Source organism: Diplotaxodon limnothrissa, linkage group LG16 (genome assembly GCF_057381915.1).
Source record: "Diplotaxodon limnothrissa isolate DT_005_m linkage group LG16, D_limnothrissa_male_GT1.1, whole genome shotgun sequence".
In the NCBI taxonomy this organism is placed as follows: domain Eukaryota; kingdom Metazoa; phylum Chordata; class Actinopteri; order Cichliformes; family Cichlidae; genus Diplotaxodon; species Diplotaxodon limnothrissa.
In genome coordinates, this window is record NC_140611.1 from 8250195 (window position 1) to 8270832 (window position 20638).

At 42.1% G+C, this 20638-nt stretch overlaps 1 protein-coding gene across 1 annotated transcript in view; it reads right to left on the reverse strand.

The window, feature by feature from the left end:
* xpo4 (exportin 4) overlaps window positions 1–20638 on the reverse strand; it is a 59541-nt gene that overhangs the window by 26511 nt on the left and 12392 nt on the right. The window contains exon 7 of the mRNA XM_085374251.1: window positions 6164–6276. Coding sequence (XP_085230377.1) covers window positions 6164–6276 — 113 coding nt within the window. The remainder of the gene's footprint in view (window positions 1–6163; window positions 6277–20638) is intronic.

Genomic DNA, 20638 nt, shown 5'->3' on the forward strand with positions numbered 1-20638 from the left:
CAAGACGGGGAGAGGATGCAGACGAAGAGCAAAAGAACAGACAAAGAAAAGGAGTGGGAGAAAGGGAAAGGCAGGGAGAAATGAGGAATGATATTTATAGAAGGAGACAAAGCCTGGTGTCTGTTACCTCAGGGGGCTCAGAGGCTCATCTTTCTGTTTTTTCAAATCAACACAGTGCTCCCAATTTATTGTCTTCGCTCGCTCTTTTCCACCATCACTCTCTCTTCCTCCATGTCTCAGATTGGGTTACTGTCTGCCCGCAGGCCTCTGCTGCAGCCTCATTAGTCCCTGCACTCCACACTGATTGTGTTTACTGGTAAACATGTAATGCTTTAGCGCATGCAGGCTTTTTTCTAGTTGGCATGTAAACGCAATTTCATATCCCAGTAATCTACATCGTAATATAGTACATTTTATATAACTTAAGAAACAATAGACAGTAATTATAATTCGGTGCTCGTTTTCGCTACTGTTGTAAATACTGAATTAAAAAGAAAAAACGTGCACTTAAATTTGCATAATAAAACTGGCCTAGAAAACCTCTCAAATTTGATAAATGTCCCACAGCATATACTCTATCATCCTCTATCTCATTCTCAGTTAGGAATAGCTGATGCAGAGGTTTAGTAGAGAGTCATCCCGTAACCTAAATATCTAGGTACAACTGGCAAATGAGAGACTAAGGCATTTCACAATCCTAGTTACTAAACTTTTGACCTTAACAACCAGCTGGTTCTCAAAGAAATGTGTAAATTTAAATGCCTAATGGCTCTGTCAATAGGAAAAAAATTGCAAGATTGCAAATAGTTACAGTGACTAACTAGTTACCCAGAGGTTGAGTGTGCAAACCCTCAACTGCTGGGTAACGACATTCAATTGCACAGGAACTGCACAGCTCACATGGTAGGAGGCAACCATTCTCCAACCAACCACAGTCAGACTGAGACAGCTTGGTGAAGGTTTGCAAATAAGTTCCTTCTTATTTACAAATGCAGACAGTTTGACAAACTTCGGCAATCTGTGTCAATCTGCACCAATGAATGTAACTCTTATATGATGCGTCTCTTTTGCAACATGAGACTTAATTCAACTAGGTACCAACTTGTTGTATTCTGGTTATATTCAAACTCAAATCACAACAACAGTCGCCTCAAGGCACTTTATATTGTAAGGTAGACCCTACAATAATACATACAGAGAAAGACCCAACAATCATGTGAGTCCCTATGAGGAAGCACTTTGGCAACAGTGGGAAGGAAAAACTCCCTTTTAACAGGAAGTAACCTCCGGCAGAACCAGGCTCAGGGAGGGGCGGGGCCATCTGCTGCAACCGGTTGGGGTGAGAGAAGGAAGACAGGATAGAAGACATGCTGTGGAAGAGATAACAAGTATGATTCAGCACGGAGAGGTCTATTAACACATAGTGAGTGAGAAAGGTGCCTGAAGAAGAAATACTCAGTGCATCATGAGAATCCCCCAGCAGCCTCCACCTATTGCATGTATATAGGTGGAGGCTATACATGGGGTCTTGCTTTCCTGAGCGTCTATGTCATTATGCAGTTAAATCCCCGATCTGCAGCAACAACATCGTTATTTGTGGAGGAACTTCAGAATTTCTGTTTCAGATCTATGAGGCAGTAGAAGTAGTTAATCAGAATTGCCAACTTGATCCAATTCCATTGCAAACAACCCAAAACCTGACTGGTTTCATCCTAACGCATCAAAGTCACAACAATAAACTGGTCTCAGTCTTTAAAGCATCCATTTCAAAGAAAACAAGATCACAAGTCGACTGCACACTGCGTGCGTGTCTACTCGTGATGAAATAAACCAGATGCATCTGATTTCATTGCATGAGTTATGTTAGTGCGAGGGTACATAATCACAATTTGATGCTGCTCTCTAAACACTTGGAGGCAAACTGAAACTAAAAACACAAACAGCAAACAACAAATCCATAGTTGGGGGGCCAAAAACATACGTGCCTCCGCTTGTGTGCGCGACCCTTTGTGCTGCCTTCTTTTCTGCTCTTTCTTTTTCGGTTGGAGTGGCAGGGTGCGCCGTGATCACGAGGTGCTAAAAATCGACAAAAGTGGAGTGTGTTTATTTTGAAGGAGCAATCAGTGGCGGTTTCTTCCTTTCAATCTCCAGCAGCCCATTTATCCCCAAACCTCTCTCACTGCTGAAAATTGCATCCACAATTCCCTCCCTCTAAATTGTATTTGTCTGCTCCATCTTTTTCTATCCACCAAGATTACCTCCTTCCATTCCTGCACCTCCTCTAATTTTCTCCTCGCTCTCTTTCCCATTTCCCTCATTCCTCCTACTGTTTGTATTTTCTTCCCATCTCTTGTTTCTTACCCTCTTCTCTTCATCCATCATCCCCCTTCCCTGAATCTCACAGCCATAATTGTCCCGAGCTAAAGCGAGAAAACAGATAAGTGCTTTTCTCCAAAAAACCCAAGGGGCCAGAATGACACTTGGGTGGACTGAGCGTCTTTTCAGCAGCCGAATGGCTTCGACGCGCTGCATAATTATCAAGATGACTTCTGAGATATGTGCTCGTCCTCTCAGCCAGAATGGAGATCTCAACCTCTGCTCTGGGTGGTCACTAATCATCTGCCTCCAGTATTATCTCATTGGTTTGTAGATTCATTCTAGTAATTGTCAGTGAACTTACAGACTGACTCAAGCCACTTGCTTTAATGCCTGCCTTTGACTTTTATTTAGTTAACCTGCTACTTCCAATTTATTGCTGTTCAATTTAGACCTTATTTGCATAGCTTTATAACTATTAACATTACTTTACATTACTTTTGTAATTACTGACCTAAAGAACCATCCGTACTCTCATAAGCTCTGTCCCCATTAAGGTCAGATTTGTTATAGTCCACATTCCAGGCAAGTCAAAGTTTAACCAGGAAGTCATTCTGTAAAGTTTAACTGATGTTTATAACACACAGTATAAACACTAATTTTTAGTTTTACCCTTTCTTTCAAGGTAAGTTTCAGCTACTGTGAAGGACTGCGGAAGTTCTTTGTGATCACCTGGCAGCTTGTGTTTCTTGCTTCCTCCTTCTATATAAACACGGGGGGAAAAAACAAGAAAAAAGAAACCGTTGACAGGAAAAAGTCCAGAGCTTTTAATTATAAAAATATTCTGGATTGCTGAGAATTAAAACATTTTTTTAAAAGACCATTTAAAAAGAAATAAATAAAATTTTAAAATACTGGCAGCTGCCGGTGCTACTCCCCTCAGCTTCCTAGTAGATGGACATATGGCATCAATTTGAAAATCCTAGGGGACATCTTTCCTGATGTATTGTGTTCACAAGATTTTAAGAAAACTTGACCTCTGACCTTGAGGTTGAGGCTAGCGAGATTCGAAGACCTATGGTATTAATTTGAAAATCGTACATCGCCTCCTTCTTGAGTTCTGGGATTCACAAGCTTGCCTGCCTGCCCACCGGAGGTGTGGTGACAATACCCCATCAGCCTTTTACAGCTTAGGGGGTAAACAAAAATAAATAAATCAACAATATGTGCGATGTCTCTGATCAACAACTAAACTTTTTTTGTCTGCATTCACAACAGCTTCTTTTTTTAAACTCACAGCACTGATAAAGAGGGCAAAGGAAGGGAGACTGACAGGCACCCACCCACAGACAGAGGGAGACTCCCAAGAGGCCCTCAATAGGATGAAGTGTGTGTGTGTGTGTGTGTTATGGTTGGGTTACTGTGGTTGTTAACAGGGGCCCCTAATCCTGGGCTGGGTTCTAATCCTGCCACTGGACTGTGACCCTGATGGCGCGTGTCTATAAGACCCCCCCTCGACACACACAGACACACTCTTTAGCCTGTTGCCACTCAGGGACACACGGCAGCTGAGACAGCAGAGTATCCCATTAAAGTGAATAAACACACCCAAACACACCTCAGATCCAAACAGAGGGTATGCACAAACATCTAGTGCACAAGCTCAAACTGTCAAACTGACATAATCCCGTAGAGATGGACGTGTGTTAGCAACACACATGAAAATGGAGACAACACAAGAAGGATGATGGTGCAACATACGCACACAGACACGCACACACCGGCAGCTGACATCTCCACAGCAGCCTTACAATAACAAACAGTTGAGCTACTAGAAATACCGCAGCGAGAGATGAAACGGGAGGTCTGACAACTGAAACCGCCGCAAAAAGCCTCCCGCAGATTCCAGCAGCAAAGAGAAGCTACGGAAAAACGACAAATATTTTTATTCGAGCCAAACGGCCGCGATCAGCCAATCAAGTCCTTGATTAGGCTGCTGTAATTTGTACAACAAACTGTGATTACATCCACTGCTTAGCGCCAATTACAGTTAATGGTGATTTCTTTGTGATCAAAGTTGTGACAATCAGAGGGAAAACTTTCTGCTGTGTAGAGAGAAAAGAAGAAGAAAAAAAAAGACTGAGACTGTCAAAGAGTGGTAATTATCAGGCAATGCAAATGAGGGCTTATGAACAAAACATGAGTGTTTCACCAGTTCAACAGCAACAAAGCTCTCCAGACACAGCAGAGGAAAATGACAGGATTGTAGTCGCAGCTGAGAAAGAATAACTCAGACCTCTGGCCAACAGGATATGCAGACATATAACCAATGAAATATCGCATTCAGAATAATTCACAAATAAATAAATTATGACATTTCATTTTTCACATCTTAACGTGAATCATTGAACAACAACAACAACAACAACTCAAACTCAACTATATGGTAGTAGTTCTGGCATTGTGGACAAATGCTAAATCCTGATTTTTTTTTTTTTTTTTAAAAAGCCCCAAATTTTCAACTGATGGAAGCATAAAGTGCAGATGACTTGACATGAATACAAAAAAAAAGAAAAAAGCATACCATTATTAGGAGGGAGGGTCCCTTTGGTGGTCACGTTCCCTTAAGATTTTTTCATGTTCACTGGATTGAATCAAATAATTTCTGCAGATTTTTCAGTTTCTTCCTCAAAACTCGTAAACTGGATTCAAATCTAGAATATGGGGAATTCTCCTGATATAGTTAAGCTTTTGAAACCAGTGAGAGACACGATGCTGTAAAATGTTGGAAGTAGCCGCACACTGTAAAGAATAACACCCAAGATAAGCTGTGGCACCACAACAACACTGATCTGTATTATATGCCCTAAAATATAGAGAGAGGGATCAGCCGGAGTCCAGATCACTGATGCAGATGTTAATTCTACCGTCTGTAACCTAAGCAGAAATCAACAGTCACCCATCCAGGGTTTCCCAGTTAGCCACCTCGAGGCTTGATGTGTGACCACAATTGTAAAAACTAAACAATCGAAGCCTGTCAGCTCTCGGCAGTATGTCTGCAAAAGAGCCCACAGCTTCAGTAGCGTTTAGTAGAGATGTAGAAGACAGGTGGAAGATAAAAGGAAGGAGCCACATATGGCAGCAGGCAACTGAAAGGCTGTACAGTGAAGCAGTATCTGGTAACTGGCTGCCAGTGAGCATAGATGGATGCTGGAAGGAAGAAGAGCTGACCAGTTTGTTCCAATCCTCTCATCCGCACTGTGTGCTCAGCCAGCGTGGGCCGTCTCTTAAAACACACGGAACAAAAATACACATTTACTTCACCGGGCGGTCCTCTGGACAGTAACACAATAACACGACCCCACGGCAAAGCACTCATAAATCTACTTAATGGTGCATTCAATAAACCCACAAAGCTAGTGCAAACTTAAGATGTGCCAAACGAGGCGGTCAAATGAAATCCTTCTGCCCCACATGAAAAGACGAGTTCTCTCTCTTTGCTTATAATAAATAAACCGCCTGTCAGGAGAGGAAAGGAGGAGACAAGAACAACACAATAAAGAGACAAAATGACTGTTTTGGATGAAAACTTTGGGGAAAAGAAGTCTTCTGGTGTAGTGGTGATTCTGGTGGAGGCAACCATTGCTATACAAGTTTCATCAGAAGCTACTGTAACAACTTCATGCATGCGAAAGTGTGCAGAGGAACTCATGATACTTCACATCAGGGTTTAAGGTTCAAATTCAGCATCAAACACTTCAAAATAAATTAAAATAAAATACAACTTTGAGAAGCTGGTAGAGCTCTGAGAAGAAAAACAGAGATCCAGCATGGACGGGATACTCACAGTGAAGAAGAGGTCCATGACACGTGTGTCCAATAGCGCTTCCCTCCAGGTCTCTGTGGGCTTAAGCGTGACGTTCTGCGTGGCCTCGAACATGGCGATGTAGTGGCGCCCCAGTGAATCGCCGCCAGTTAAGGCCAGTAACAGCATGAAGAGGAGGAGGAGGAGGAGAGGGAGGAGTACCACACAAAGAGCACACTCTCAGTTGATATTCTGGTTTCGTTTGACTGGCAGCAGAAACTTGTCAATTGTTAACCAGCTCTTCCTCTCATTGACCCTGTCAATCTTTATTCCACGAGTTTTTGTTTTTTCTAATTTTCTCACCCTGCCCTCCTTGGTGGCTTTGTTTTCTTCGCTCTTCCTTCTTTCTCCTTTGTCAGCTCTTCATTTGCCACAGCTTTTACCCACACAGTAAATCTCAACTTCTTTCTCACACTTTTGCCCACTGTCCCTCTCCCTCCATCTGCTTTCTCAGACTTTCCCCGGTCTTTACCCTCTGACTTTGCCTGACACCTTCTTCCCTTCTTGTCCTCTTATTCACCCCTCTTCCTACCAGCCCTCCCTTCTTTCGCTGTTTTCTCTCTTCTGCTTCCTCAAGATCTGAAAAGCTCCAGACACACTCTCGCCGCAGCCAATCCACACTTGGCCTCTTTGTCCACTCCTCTGCAAGACGTCCTCGAGACTCCTTACTGCCCTGAAACACTCCCCCTCCCTCCTCAGCCAATCACTTTGTCCCTCCTTCGGACTGCTTCCCAGTCCTGAAACCAAGGCCCCCCTCATACTTCTATCACACTCTGTCCTCTCATGTCAATCAACACTCTTTTCCCTCATGAACATTTTTAAATTGTACTCCTTGGTCCTAACATGACACTTTCTCTCTCCTTGTCCGCACAACCCGACCTTCTCATTTGAAACCATCATCTTAAACCCACAATCACTCTCTGTTCTGAAGGCTATAAAAACATTTTCATCTTAATGTCCCTCGTCTCCTTTCTCCCAAACAAATCTGTTTTCCACGCTCTCACAACACACAGTCTCCTTATTTAAGACTTTCTCTGCACCCACAAGCTTTTCACAAACCCACAACACACACACACTCTCCCTGTCCTTATTCTAAAACTCTAAAGACACATCCACAACAAGCTTTTTATTTTCTCCTTAGCTCATCAAGAACAATCCTTTTTACTACTTCCCTTCCCTAGGCCAACCGGGGCTTTTCTCTCTCCTTAACCAAGCACCTCACAAAAACCCACAACACTTTGCACTCATCAGACAATTTGTCTTGCTTTATTAACCACCATCAAGAACCACTTCTTTGTTCCTTATCCCCCCAAAAATAATAAATTTGTCTCCTACTGTAAAATACATTTTCACCACAAATCAAACAACAAGTAGGTTCCTTCTGTTTTCTGTCCTCCTGGCTTTTGGAAGTGCAAACAATCTCTTACCTCACTAGAGAACAATCCATCAAACCTCTCTCTTCATGGCCTCTCTGCAATCCTCCCTCCAACGCCGGCCTCGTCAAAACAAACTCCCACAGGAGACTCAATAAACCTGAGATTATCTGTATATATCAACAGCTTCACAGCTTCAGTTGACGCTTTTCATTATGAATTAATTTACTGAATATTTTTCTAACACATTCTCTCATAACCTGCTTAAAGCGCATGGACAGATGGATTTTTCTGACAGAAAACAAAAGACACTATCCCAAACCAAAGGATGACATCAAATATTTTGTTTGCCAGAGGAACGGTTTAAGGCCCGACCAGAATCAGCTACAACTGAGGAGAACCATCGGCTTTCATGTGTGAAAAATTTATTTCCATAGTTGCTACCAACTGCTAAATCCCAAGTTAAACCCAAAGGCTAAACTGGCCTATCCATCCATTTTCCTAACTGCTTATCAAATTCAGGGTCATTGAGGGCAGGAGCCTATGTCAGCTTTTACGGGGTAGGGGGGTGGACACACCCTGCACAGGTCACTAGACCTAACACAGAGAGTCAGACAAGCAATCACACTTACATTCAAGTGCACAGCCAACTTTGAATCATCAGTTAACCCAACATGCAAGTATTTGGACTGTTGGGTTATACAGGAGAACCTGCGCAGGCACAGGCAGGACGCGCTAACTGCACACCCAAAGCTGCACCCTCCCCTCACATGAAACTCAGGGACACACAGGGTGGAGAGAAAAAAAAAACCCAACGAAAAAATAACTTAAAAACAAACAAACAAAACAAAACAAGATTAAAAAAGAAAAGAAAAAAAAAGCACACCGATCCATATCACTACCCTGCGGCTCAGTGACAGCACAAGGAAACTTCCATAGGAATGTTTGATCAAAGCCAAACGGCGACAGAGGCTGGCAAGGTCACGCATTCCTGCCACACCAGTCGACAGTCACTCCCCGTGCACACACCCCACCACAACACACCACACCACACTTCTCGGCACAGAAGTTGGCACCTGTTTAAGGGCCTGTGGGATTGTGTGTGTGTCCGTCCATCCAATGATTGGCTTTCAGGCTACTTTAAAAATAGTCGTGGCGAGGCACAGGACCTCTAACTGAACCTTAGGGGGAATGAGAAAGAGGTCAGATAAGTAGTGAGTGTTCCTCAATGACTAACAAACAACTGGAGTTAACCATTTCATTCTGATTAAACACTTTCCTTTCACGATTAGTTCCTCTGAAAGCCCCTCTTAACTTGATTTTAAACACTCTTTTTTTTGTCTAGCTTAAATGTCAGTTGTCATGTTGGCTTTATAAAACTAACCAAGGTTGTTGCCTTTTAACGTTCCTGTCATGTTCTAAATCAAATTCCTGTTTGTCAATCATCAGTGAAAAAGCCCAGGAGAAAAAAATATATATTTATGAGGCCAGAGACAAAAGAGAGAAGCAGGTTAACGCGTGGTCCTAATGCAAGTGCGGCTAACTTGCGACACGCAACTAGACGCAGTCTCCACAGGGAGGGACCACCTCTGTGATAAAGGTCGTACAAACACTCCTAAAGATCAAATGACTGAGACTAAACTCACAAAACCTCAGGAATGATAACTACACAGCTACTTCAGACATTTCATGCAGATGGACAGAGCAGTGATGCAGTCTGACAGGCAGAATTAGAGGAAAACTGGAAGAAATGTAACTGGTTTGAACCCTCCACTGTATTGGATTAAGAGCAGATTATAAACACTAGTGCTCAGGAATACATGTTATCTTTACAACTTCCAAGCAGATGACTGAAAATAACTTGGAAGCAACTTTCTAGGAAAAAGATAACATAATATAGCCAAGTGCAGCATGCTTATTAACACTTTTTATACCTGTGCAATGTCCTTGTAACGAAATGGAATTTTAATTATTTTATTTGAAAGTAAATATTTAAGGGCAGGCCTGCTAAAATAAGTCAGGTTCTTACAAGACCATATTATGGAGTGGAAACATTTTCTCCTCCTACATCTTTATTTAACAGTCGCCATGTTGCTGTGCACCATGTTCTTTTATTCAACTCTTCTTTTATTTTACCAATATTAATGCGATAAGGACTGTTTTCCTTTAACTTACAAGAAAAAAAATACATGCCATCACTATTATAGGCAATCACGACCTTACAATCACTGAGTCTGACTTAATTTTTTTTCCTTTTACAATCATTGTTCAAACGGAGTCTCTCCTCTCTTGTAAAATACCTGGAAGTTAGGTTAAGTTAAAAGACTCCACTACTCGACTACTTGCAATGTAAGACGGGGAAATATTGCTTGTTTAACCACAAAATTACCAAGAAATTACGCAGTACTTAAAATTACTTGCAGAATAATTTGTCACCCTTCCTGTAAAACACCTGAAATTAAGTAGCACTAAAATGACTCGCGTTACCTAAAATTACTAACACGTTACCTAAATTACAGCATAATTCTTTCTTTGTTTCCTGTAAAAACATTACATGTTAACCCCTTATTGCACTTTACCTACCTTTAAGTATTTGTAGGTGAATATAATATAATCCCTTCATTGGCTTCCTGTTAAATCCAGAATTGAATTCAAAATCCTGCTCCTCACATACAAGGTCTTAAATAATCAGGCCCCATCTTATCTTAATGACCTTGTAGTACCATATCACCCTATTAGAGCACTTCGCTCTCGCTCTGCAGGCCTACTTGTTGTTCCTAGAGTATTTAAAAGTAGAATGGGAGGCAGAGCCTTCAGTTTTCAGGCCCCTCTTCTGTGGAACCAGCTTCCAGTTTGGATTCAGACACTATCTCTACTTTTAAGATTAGGCTTAAAACTTTCCTTTTTGCTAAAGCATATAGTTAGGGCTGGACCAGGTGACCCTGAATCCTCCCTTAGTTATGCTGCAATAGACGTAGGCTGCCGGGGGATTCCCATGATGCATTGAGTTTTTCCTTTCCAGTCACCTTTCTCACTCACTATGTATTAACAGACCTCTCTGCATTGAATCATATCTGTTATTAACCTCTGTCTCTCTTCCACAGCATGTCTTTTATCCTGTCTTCCTTCTCTCACCCCAACCGGTCGCAGCAGATGGCCCCGCCCCTCCCTGAGCCTGGTTCTGCCGGAGGTTTCTTCCTGTTAAAAGGGAGTTTTTCCTTCCCACTGTCGCCAAAGTGCTTGCTCATAGGGGGTCATATGATTGTTGGGTTTTTCTCTGTATCTATGAAGTGCCTTGAGGCGACTTATGTTGTGATTTGGCGCTATATAAATAAAATTGAATTGAATTGAATTGAATTATAATGACATTACATTTTTTATATATTTGTAATAACTAATGTAATTTATGACCGTTAAGCACTGGCTATTAGTATGGCATGGCTCGTGCATGTTCTCTGGGTTTACTTATAGATGTGGTACACCCAATATGTCCTTTGTGTAAAAGAAACTACGGACAATTTTTTATTTCCTCACTTAAATACGATTAAAACATTTATGTACTTTTCTAAAGCAGTTACATGACTTAAAAGTTACAGTTTGAATACCCACTTCTCACTAACTGTTCACGCACTTCACGTTCACTGCTTATAAACAGAGGAGCTTGCTGAGCTGACGAGTGAATTTACAATTTCAACAGCTCTTTTAAAAACAAGAGGGGAAAAAAAAAAAAAAAAAAAAGATGGTGTGGTTGAGTGTGCGTTTGTGTGCGTGTGTGTAGCGTACGTGCCTCCAGGATGAGTAATATACATGGAGTGACTAGGACATGTGGCTGTGGTTTGGTGGGTTTTTAAAAGACATCACCTGCTACTATATGAACTGTTCCAGCAGGTTCAGGAATAACCAGAGTGACACGTCAGTTTTCCCACTGCAGAGATAAGATGTACTGACAGACGCACGCACACACACAGTAAACCACTGACCACAAGAGTTTAAATCAAATACAAATGAAGAGATTTGAACACCCAGAGCTCTCACATGTAGCTTCCAAAACTGCCATCATACAGACATTCAAACCAACTTTGTAACACCTTCATTAACTCCAGCCAACAAAGAAACACTAATAAATCAGAAACAGCTGGCTGTTCAGCACTCATGGATGCACACTACCTCAGCCCAGGTATTGTGCATCAAAGCAGCGCTCCCCTCTTCGAAACGTGAGGGAACACAGCTGCAGTTAAAAACCATCCTCTTTCGCTTCGTGAGCTATAATTCAATGCACACTGCTGAGCAAAAAAGCAACCGCACGACTCAAACGGAGCAAATGTGGGCAGATTCCTTTCATGGCGTACTGAGCAGCTGAATTATGTGCACCACAAGTCCAAACAACACAATATTTCAACGCCAAATCTGGTTTGATGATTTTGTTACCACATGCTACTCAAAGTGAACAAACTATAAATTTAATAATATGAACACTAATGGTACGTTGTCAGCTCCTTTACAGATTTCTAGAATAAAAAAAACAAGCGTTAACAGACCGAGGGTCTATTTACATTTACCAATATTTCAACAGTAGCCAAGGACAAATCTGACTTCATCATTCTAGATAAGAAGTTAAAGTATCAGAAAAGTTATTACATTTTGTTTTGTGTCATTTCTTGCTGTGCCTCCATGAAAGCCTAAACAATGTTTTTAAATAACACTGTTGGCAACTAATGCTAAAACTAAACTCTTCTTATATGAAATTGGTGGGATCCTGAATTTTATGAACAATCTTTAAGATGTTTCAGGTTGTAACACAATAGTGAACTCTTGTAGGGGGACGCAAAAAAGGACGATGCCAGTGAGTTTTGTTTTGTCTTCTTTTTTTTTTAAATGCAAATAGCTAAACCAGTCAATAACATGGCAGCAATTCATTGCGTAAGTACACAGACATGGTCAAGACAACCAACTGGAGTTCAAAGTGAGCAGCAGAACGGTGAAGAAAGGTATTTTAAGTGACTTTGAATGTGGCACGGTTGTTTGTGCCAGTCGGGTTGGTCTGAGTTTTTCTGAAATTGTTGATCTGCTGGGATTTTCCCACACAACCATCCGAGTGTTTACAGAGAATTGTATGAAAAGGGAAAAATATTCAGTCAGCAGCAGTTCTCAAGCCGATAGAAAGACTTGAGAACTACAGAAAACCACAGCAGGTGCCACTCCTGTCAGCTAAGAACAGGAAAGTAAGGCTACAGACCACACTGGCTCACCAAAATCAGACAACAGAAGACTGGAAAAACGCTGCCTGCTCTGATGAGTCTCGATTTCTGTTGTAACATTCAAATGGTAGGGTCAGAATCTGGTGTAAACAACATGAAAGCATGGATCTATCCTGCCTTGTATTAATGGGTCAAGGTGCTTGTGGTGGTGTAATTGTGTGGGGGATTTTTCTTGGAGCACTTTGGATCCCTTAGCACCAACTGAGCATTGCTTAAAAACCACAGCACACCAGAGTACTGTTTCTGACCATGACCCTCCCTTTATAACCATAGTGTACACATCTTCTGATGGCTGCTTCTGATAGAATAATGTGCCATGTCACAAAGCTCAAAGCATCTTAAACTGTTTTCCTAAACATGACAATGGAGCTGATTGTACTCAAACGGCCTCTAAATTCACCAGATCCCAGTGTAATAGAGCAACCTTTAACTGTGGTGGAACAGGAGATAAGGATGTGCAGCCAAGAAATCTGCAGCAAGTGTAAAATGCTATCATGTCATTGTGGACCAGAATCTCTGAGGAATCTATACAGCACCTTATTGAAACTCTGCAATGAAGAATTACAGCACTGCTGAAGGTAAACGGGGTTCTGTGTTAATTTCTTCTTGCTTCCTTTATTCTCTTCTTGCACTGAGATCATGTTCTCAGACTCCAATTTTTAACATAAAACAATCAATGCCAGTATTGAGGATTCACTTTAGTTTGCTGACTGCAGACTAAAGATTGGTTTTCAAATGGCTAACCAATGCCAAGTTTCTGCAACTCTGTGACTAAATTGATTTTGCCCCTTTGCAACATCTATTTCAGCTTCACATTTCCAGCTCCTTCACAACAGTAGCTACTTGCAGACAAAGCATGTTGCAAATCAGCATGACAGTATTTTTGTAACTGTTTTAAATGGCCAACAATCAGTCCATCTCAGCAATCAACGTTTTGCAAGCCTAGACAACCTTGATGCTGGAGGATCCTGGATTAGCAAGCTTCTCCTATATCCTCTATTCATTATTGTTGATCCAGACTAAGGATGGGCCCGCTGCACAGGAAGACTGGATGAGAGTCTGCCAGTGGCTGTGTGAAGACCGCAGCGCTATGCTAAGGCACGTGGTAGGGTTTAAGTGATATATCCTGTCTTAAGACTCAACTGCAGCCTTGCCATGTGAAATAACAGTCCAGGAATACTTCCTCAGCGATGCCACCCCCTCCCTTTCTTTACCCCAATATTCCTCTACTGTTTGGCCCCCCCATCGGTTTACACAGCAGTTGTCATTAATTCTCCCTCTACTGGATTAAAGCAGTAACACAGTAATTACACCACTGTGCTCAACGTCAGCTTGCTTTTTCAAGATCAGGAAGTAATACTGTGTGGACAAGGCTATGAAAGTTGGTTGTATATTAATTTAATTAATTAACGTCATCGATGACGCACAGCAAGAAGTGAAATGATTAGAATTAGAAACAGAATATACTTGAAATCTCTCACAGCCTTGAAAAATGCACTGGCTGACTAAATGTCCATCGGCATATGCTGCATCTGTATTCTCCCTCCCACCTGTGTTTAGACAGTAGTCGCTAAAGATTCGCCATACAGGTCAGGGCCAAGGCAAACATCCAGCATCAGCTTACACGCTCCTAATCCTAACCTTAACCTGAGGGTCAAAATGCCTACAGACTGATCCTTAAAGACGAGAAAATAGCGAGCCACGCAGAGACGACTGTCTCTTCAGTACAAGAATAACTCCTATTCAGGCAGCTGGGGGCAATTATTTCTCAGAGAAGGTAATGCCAGTTTTATTAAGCTTCACAAACGTGTAAACAGTAGGGGTGCAACGATGCTCGTATCGATATTGAACCGTTCGATACAGTGCTTTCGGTTCGGTACGCATATGTATTGAACAATACAAAATTTTTAATTTATTTTATCAACTTTCCTTCTGACGATGCTGTCTGTGTTGAGCGCTCAGTGGATCTGCACTCGACAGTGCAGCCTAGGCGGAGTAGTCGAACGCAGATTCACTGAGTGCAGGGCAAGCTAGCGAGACAGAAGTTAAGCTCTGGTTGCAACATGGCAAATTGAACCTCCCCCACCCTCATTCAGATCTGGCGTTTGGAATTATTTTGGTTTTTATGTGACGTATGACTCTGAAGGTAAGCGAGTCATGTACTAAAGTAAAACAGTATGTTGGATGTGCCACGCAATGCTCAATTACATGGGTGGGAACTAGTGTGTTAGCGCAGTTAGCTCGTTAACGTGTTGACGCCGTCCAGCCCCATGCACGGGGCGATCCGCGGTAGCTCGTTAACGGAGATTTGCCGCGTTGTGCTGTCAGCGTTAATCTCGTTGAAATGACGTTAACGCCACTAGTGGGAACACAACGAATATGACTGCACATTTACGCCGACATCATCCTCGTGCAAAGACAAGTGGAAGCAGACAAAAACAACAAGCACGCATGCTACAAACTTTACCCGAGTCATTTAGACAGCCGTTAGCACAGGATTCTCCTTATGGGGACCTGATATGTTTAATATGCTGCTGAGAATATAGCCCAGAAGAAGCAGATAGTATAGCTTTTATTTTGGAAAGAGCCATTTCTCTGAAATAAACTCTTTTCCAAAGATGAGTGATTTCTCGATCAGATAGATTTATTATTTTTATTACTTTGTTGCATGGATCTATCCTGCCTTGTATTAATGGGTCAAGGTGCTTGTGGTGGTGTAATTGTGTGGGGGATTTTTCTTGGAGCACTTTGGATCCCTTAGCACCAACTGAGCATTGCTTAAAAACCACAGCACACCAGAGTACTGTTGCTGACCATGACCCTCCCTTTATAACCATAGTGTACACATCTTCTGATGGCTGCTTCTGATAGAATAATGTGCCATGTCACAAAGCTCAAAGCATCTTAAACTGTTTTCCTAAACATGACAATGGAGCTGATTGTACTCAAATGGCCTCTAAATTCACCAGATCCCAGTGTAATAGAGCAACCTTTAACTGTGGTGGAACAGGAGATAAGGATGTGCAGCCAAGAAATCTGCAGCAAGTGTAAAATGCTATCATGTCATTGTGGACCAGAATCTCTGAGGAATCTATACAGCACCTTATTGAAACTCTGCAATGAAGAATTACAGCACTGCTGAAGGTAAACGGGGTTCTGTGTTAATTTCTTCTTGCTTCCTTTATTCTCTTCTTGCACTGAGATCATGTTCTCAGACTCCAATTTTTAACATAAAACAATCAATGCCAGTATTGAGGATTCACTTTAGTTTGCTGACTGCAGACTAAAGATTGGTTTTCAAATGGCTAACCAATGCCAAGTTTCTGCAACTCTGTGACTAAATTGATTTTGCCCCTTTGCAACATCTATTTCAGCTTCACATTTCCAGCTCCTTCACAACAGTAGCTACTTGCAGACAAAGCATGTTGCAAATCAGCATGACAGTATTTTTGTAACTGTTTTAAATGGCCAACAATCAGTCCATCTCAGCAATCAACGTTTTGCAAGCCTAGACAACCTTGATGCTGGAGGATCCTGGATTAGCAAGCTTCTCCTATATCCTCTATTCATTATTGTTGATCCAGACTAAGGATGGGCCCGCTGCACAGGAAGACTGGATGAGAGTCTGCCAGTGGCTGTGTGAAGACCGCAGCGCTATGCTAAGGCACGTGGTAGGGTTTAAGTGATATATCCTGTCTTAAGACTCAACTGCAGCCTTGCCATGTGAAATAACAGTCCAGGAATACTTCCTCAGCGATGCCACCCCCTCCCTTTCTTTACCCCAATATTCCTCTACTGTTTGGCCCCCCCATCGGTTTACACAGCAGTTGTCATTAATTCTCCCTCTACTGGATTAAAGCAGTAACACAGTAATTACACCACTGTGCTCAACGTCAGCTTGCTTTTTCAAGATCAGGAAGTAATACTGTGTGGACAAGGCTATGAAAGTTGGTTGTATATTAATTTAATTAATTAATGTCATCGATGACGCACAGCAAGAAGTGAAATGATTAGAATTAGAAACAGAATATACTTGAAATCTCTCACAGCCTTGAAAAATGCACTGGCTGACTAAATGTCCATCGGCATATGCTGCATCTGTATTCTCCCTCCCACCTGTGTTTAGACAGTAGTCGCTAAAGATTCGCCATACAGGTCAGGGCCAAGGCAAACATCCAGCATCAGCTTACACGCTCCTAATCCTAACCTTAACCTGAGGGTCAAAATGCCTACAGACTGATCCTTAAAGACGAGAAAATAGCGAGCCACGCAGAGACGACTGTCTCTTCAGTACAAGAATAACTCCTATTCAGGCAGCTGGGGGCAATTATTTCTCAGAGAAGGTAATGCCAGTTTTATTAAGCTTCACAAACGTGTAAACAGTAGGGGTGCAACGATGCTCGTATCGATATTGAACCGTTCGATACAGTGCTTTCGGTTCGGTACGCATATGTATTGAACAATACAAAATTTTTAATTTATTTTATCAACTTTCCTTCTGACGATGCTGTCTGTGTTGAGCGCTCAGTGGATCTGCACTCGACAGTGCAGCCTAGGCGGAGTAGTCGAACGCAGATTCACTGAGTGCAGGGCAAGCTAGCGAGACAGAAGTTAAGCTCTGGTTGCAACATGGCAAATTGAACCTCCCCCACCCTCATTCAGATCTGGCGTTTGGAATTATTTTGGTTTTTATGTGACGTATGACTCTGAAGGTAAGCGAGTCATGTACTAAAGTAAAACAGTATGTTGGATGTGCCACGCAATGCTCAATTACATGGGTGGGAACTAGTGTGTTAGCGCAGTTAGCTCGTTAACGTGTTGACGCCGTCCAGCCCCATGCACGGGGCGATCCGCGGTAGCTCGTTAACGGAGATTTGCCGCGTTGTGCTGTCAGCGTTAATCTCGTTGAAATGACGTTAACGCCACTAGTGGGAACACAACGAATTTGACTGCACATTTACGCCGACATCATCCTCGTGCAAAGACAAGTGGAAGCAGACAAAAACAACAAGCACGCATGCTACAAACTTTACCCGAGTCATTTAGACAGCCGTTAGCACAGGATTCTCCTTATGGGGACCTGATATGTTTAATATGCTGCTGAGAATATAGCCCAGAAGAAGCAGATAGTATAGCTTTTATTTTGGAAAGAGCCATTTCTCTGTAATAAACTCTCTTTTCCAAAGATGAGTGATTTCTCGATCAGATAGATTTATTATTTTTATTACTTTGTTGTTTCAGCAACATTAAATTTAAAAACTGTACTTTTGAGTTAAAATATATATTTATAATTTTAATAAATGACAAATTAAAAAGGCATGAACATTTTTTTGTATCGAAAAAATATCGAACCGTGACACCAAAGTATCGAACCGAACCGAGAATTTTGTGTATCGTTGCACCCCTAGTAAACAGGCCACGTGACATCGCAATTTAGACACCGTCTCAGTGGCAGAGGCACAGAAAGCCGTGCTTTAACTTGAAACAACTTGACATTCAGGGAGCTGATACGCCGTGAAATCTACACATTCCTCTTGACTGAGGAAAAAAACAGATGGGTAAAAAAATAAAAGTATGAACCGGTACAGAGAAAAGACGAACTTAGACTGATTGCAGAGACAACCAAATCATAAGGAAAAAAATCTACATAAAACAAACACGCAGGGATGGAGGCTTATCCATCTGTTAGCTCAGACAGCCATTTACAGCACCTGACTGCCGCCACAGCCTCAAGGCTCGAATGCGGCCCTGGCAAGAGTCAAGCTCAGTGTGGAGTGACAGTGTCCTACCAATGCCTGGGGAGCGTGTCTCCACCAGATGACACCAGAGCCAAAGGGCCGAGCTTCAGACGGCGGCGAGGACAGATGACATGCATGCCGCTCGGTTCATCTGAGGGAGGGAGGCTTTTTAAAAAGGCTCTTTTGAACTAGGAGAGAAATGCGTGCGCGCTTGTGCGTGTGTGTGTTCGTGTGAAAGGTAGTTGCTGTCAGCCATGCAATTAACGAGAGGCCCCCTGATAACCACACTGGCATACGTTCGTCGCCACGCAGCAGCACAGGCGTGTTGTGACACTTGCAGACAGGCGGCCGCACTTATCCGGGCCTCCCAGTGGTCTTCATCAATCTGTTCCCCTTTTCAACAACAGACACTTGAAGACGTCACATACGCTCACATGGACATCAAGGAGAATACCACTTGAATTAAGAATTTAAATGTTATTTTTATGGCCGAAGACAGTCCACTGAACATTTATGACAACTCAACATCGAGAAACCAGAGAACTACAGCTCTATCTGCATCCAGCTTATACAGCGATTTAAATATAAATGATGCAGTTATCTTTGCTTCTCAGTCATTCAAGCTAACTGAAGCACTACCTGCTCTTATGGTTGCAGTTCAATTTAAAATAACATTACACATTAAAATATCAACTATAAAAGTGATTACATTTGTCATGTGCAATGTACAGGCTCATAGGATTGACTGTACAATTTTCAAGATTCACCTCTTCTGAATAAACAAAAGATTAAAATTCTATTAAAGTCAGGGTGTGCGAAGATGAAAAATTCCTCAATACTACTACATGCAATGTTATAATATCATCTGGAAATCTGGTTAAAAAAAAAAAAATACATTTGCATTTATAAATAGAGTCTGGTTAGAAGGCTTGGGTGGTATCAAGCTATAAAATGGTATGTAGGTATATAGATAGAATGCTCCTTGTTCCGATAAGATGACACTGATGTGCCATCGTGAGATGATATATTGTAGTGCACTGCACAAAAACCTAAGCGCAGCTTCTGATGAAGGAACATCCAGCTGAGCTCAGTGAGCTGTGAAACATGGGGCTGCAAGTCGCAAATGAAACGTAAATAGTAAACTTTAAGTATTTTGGGTTTAGTCCTGTTGACAGAAGAGAGCCAGCCAGCACAAACAACAAATATAGACTATTTGTTGATAGAAGAGTAAACACAGCAACACTTCTGGATCTACATTTAGCCCGCTGACGTGCTGATGGTCTGCTCCCGTGACAAGAGTCATCAGGGCCTGCAATAAGCTGTGGAAGAAGTTATGAGCTTCCCAAACTAAGGAAGAAAATGATCAGTGTAGCTAACAATATGAGTGCTAGCATAAGCAGCCTTATTGTTAACATGCCTGTACTGAATGTGGTCATGCTACGCTGTGGTCCAGCAATTGTCAGTTTATCCTGCTATTACACGTAACAGATGCAGAAGCCTGGTATGTGCACTGCAATCTAGACTTCTAATTACACAATGGAATTTATATTTAATCATCAGTTATTTTCTATTAGTTGCAAGCTCCCAGTCACATTATCTCAACCTAATAGGTCCCTCACACGTACAGCAACTGCTCTGGAGGCTTCGTATAGACACCCGACACTAAATTCAAATTCAACTGTTGTCTAAAAATTGACTGTGCTCGCACAAACAGAAGACTTAAAAGTGTATCTTTGAGAGCGCACACGTATTGCTTCGAGCGAGCTGGGCATACCAAGGGGAGCCTCGACAAGCTGAGCCGGGGGTGGTGGTGTATTGGAATGATACGGGGGATGGACATACAGACACCTCTTTGAAAATGATACACTGCCCTGGCTGGCAGCAAGCGCCACTCCAGATCCCCTCAGACAGGCAGAGAGGATGCCAAGCAGTTGGGATTTAGACTGTAATGAGCATGGCTGCGCACACACTAAGACACACACACATGCACACACACACACACACACTCTAAGTGGCTATGTCGACTCAACAATGCAGCCAACTGCAAAGATTACACGGATGTGTGCAAAAGAGATGAACAACAAAGCA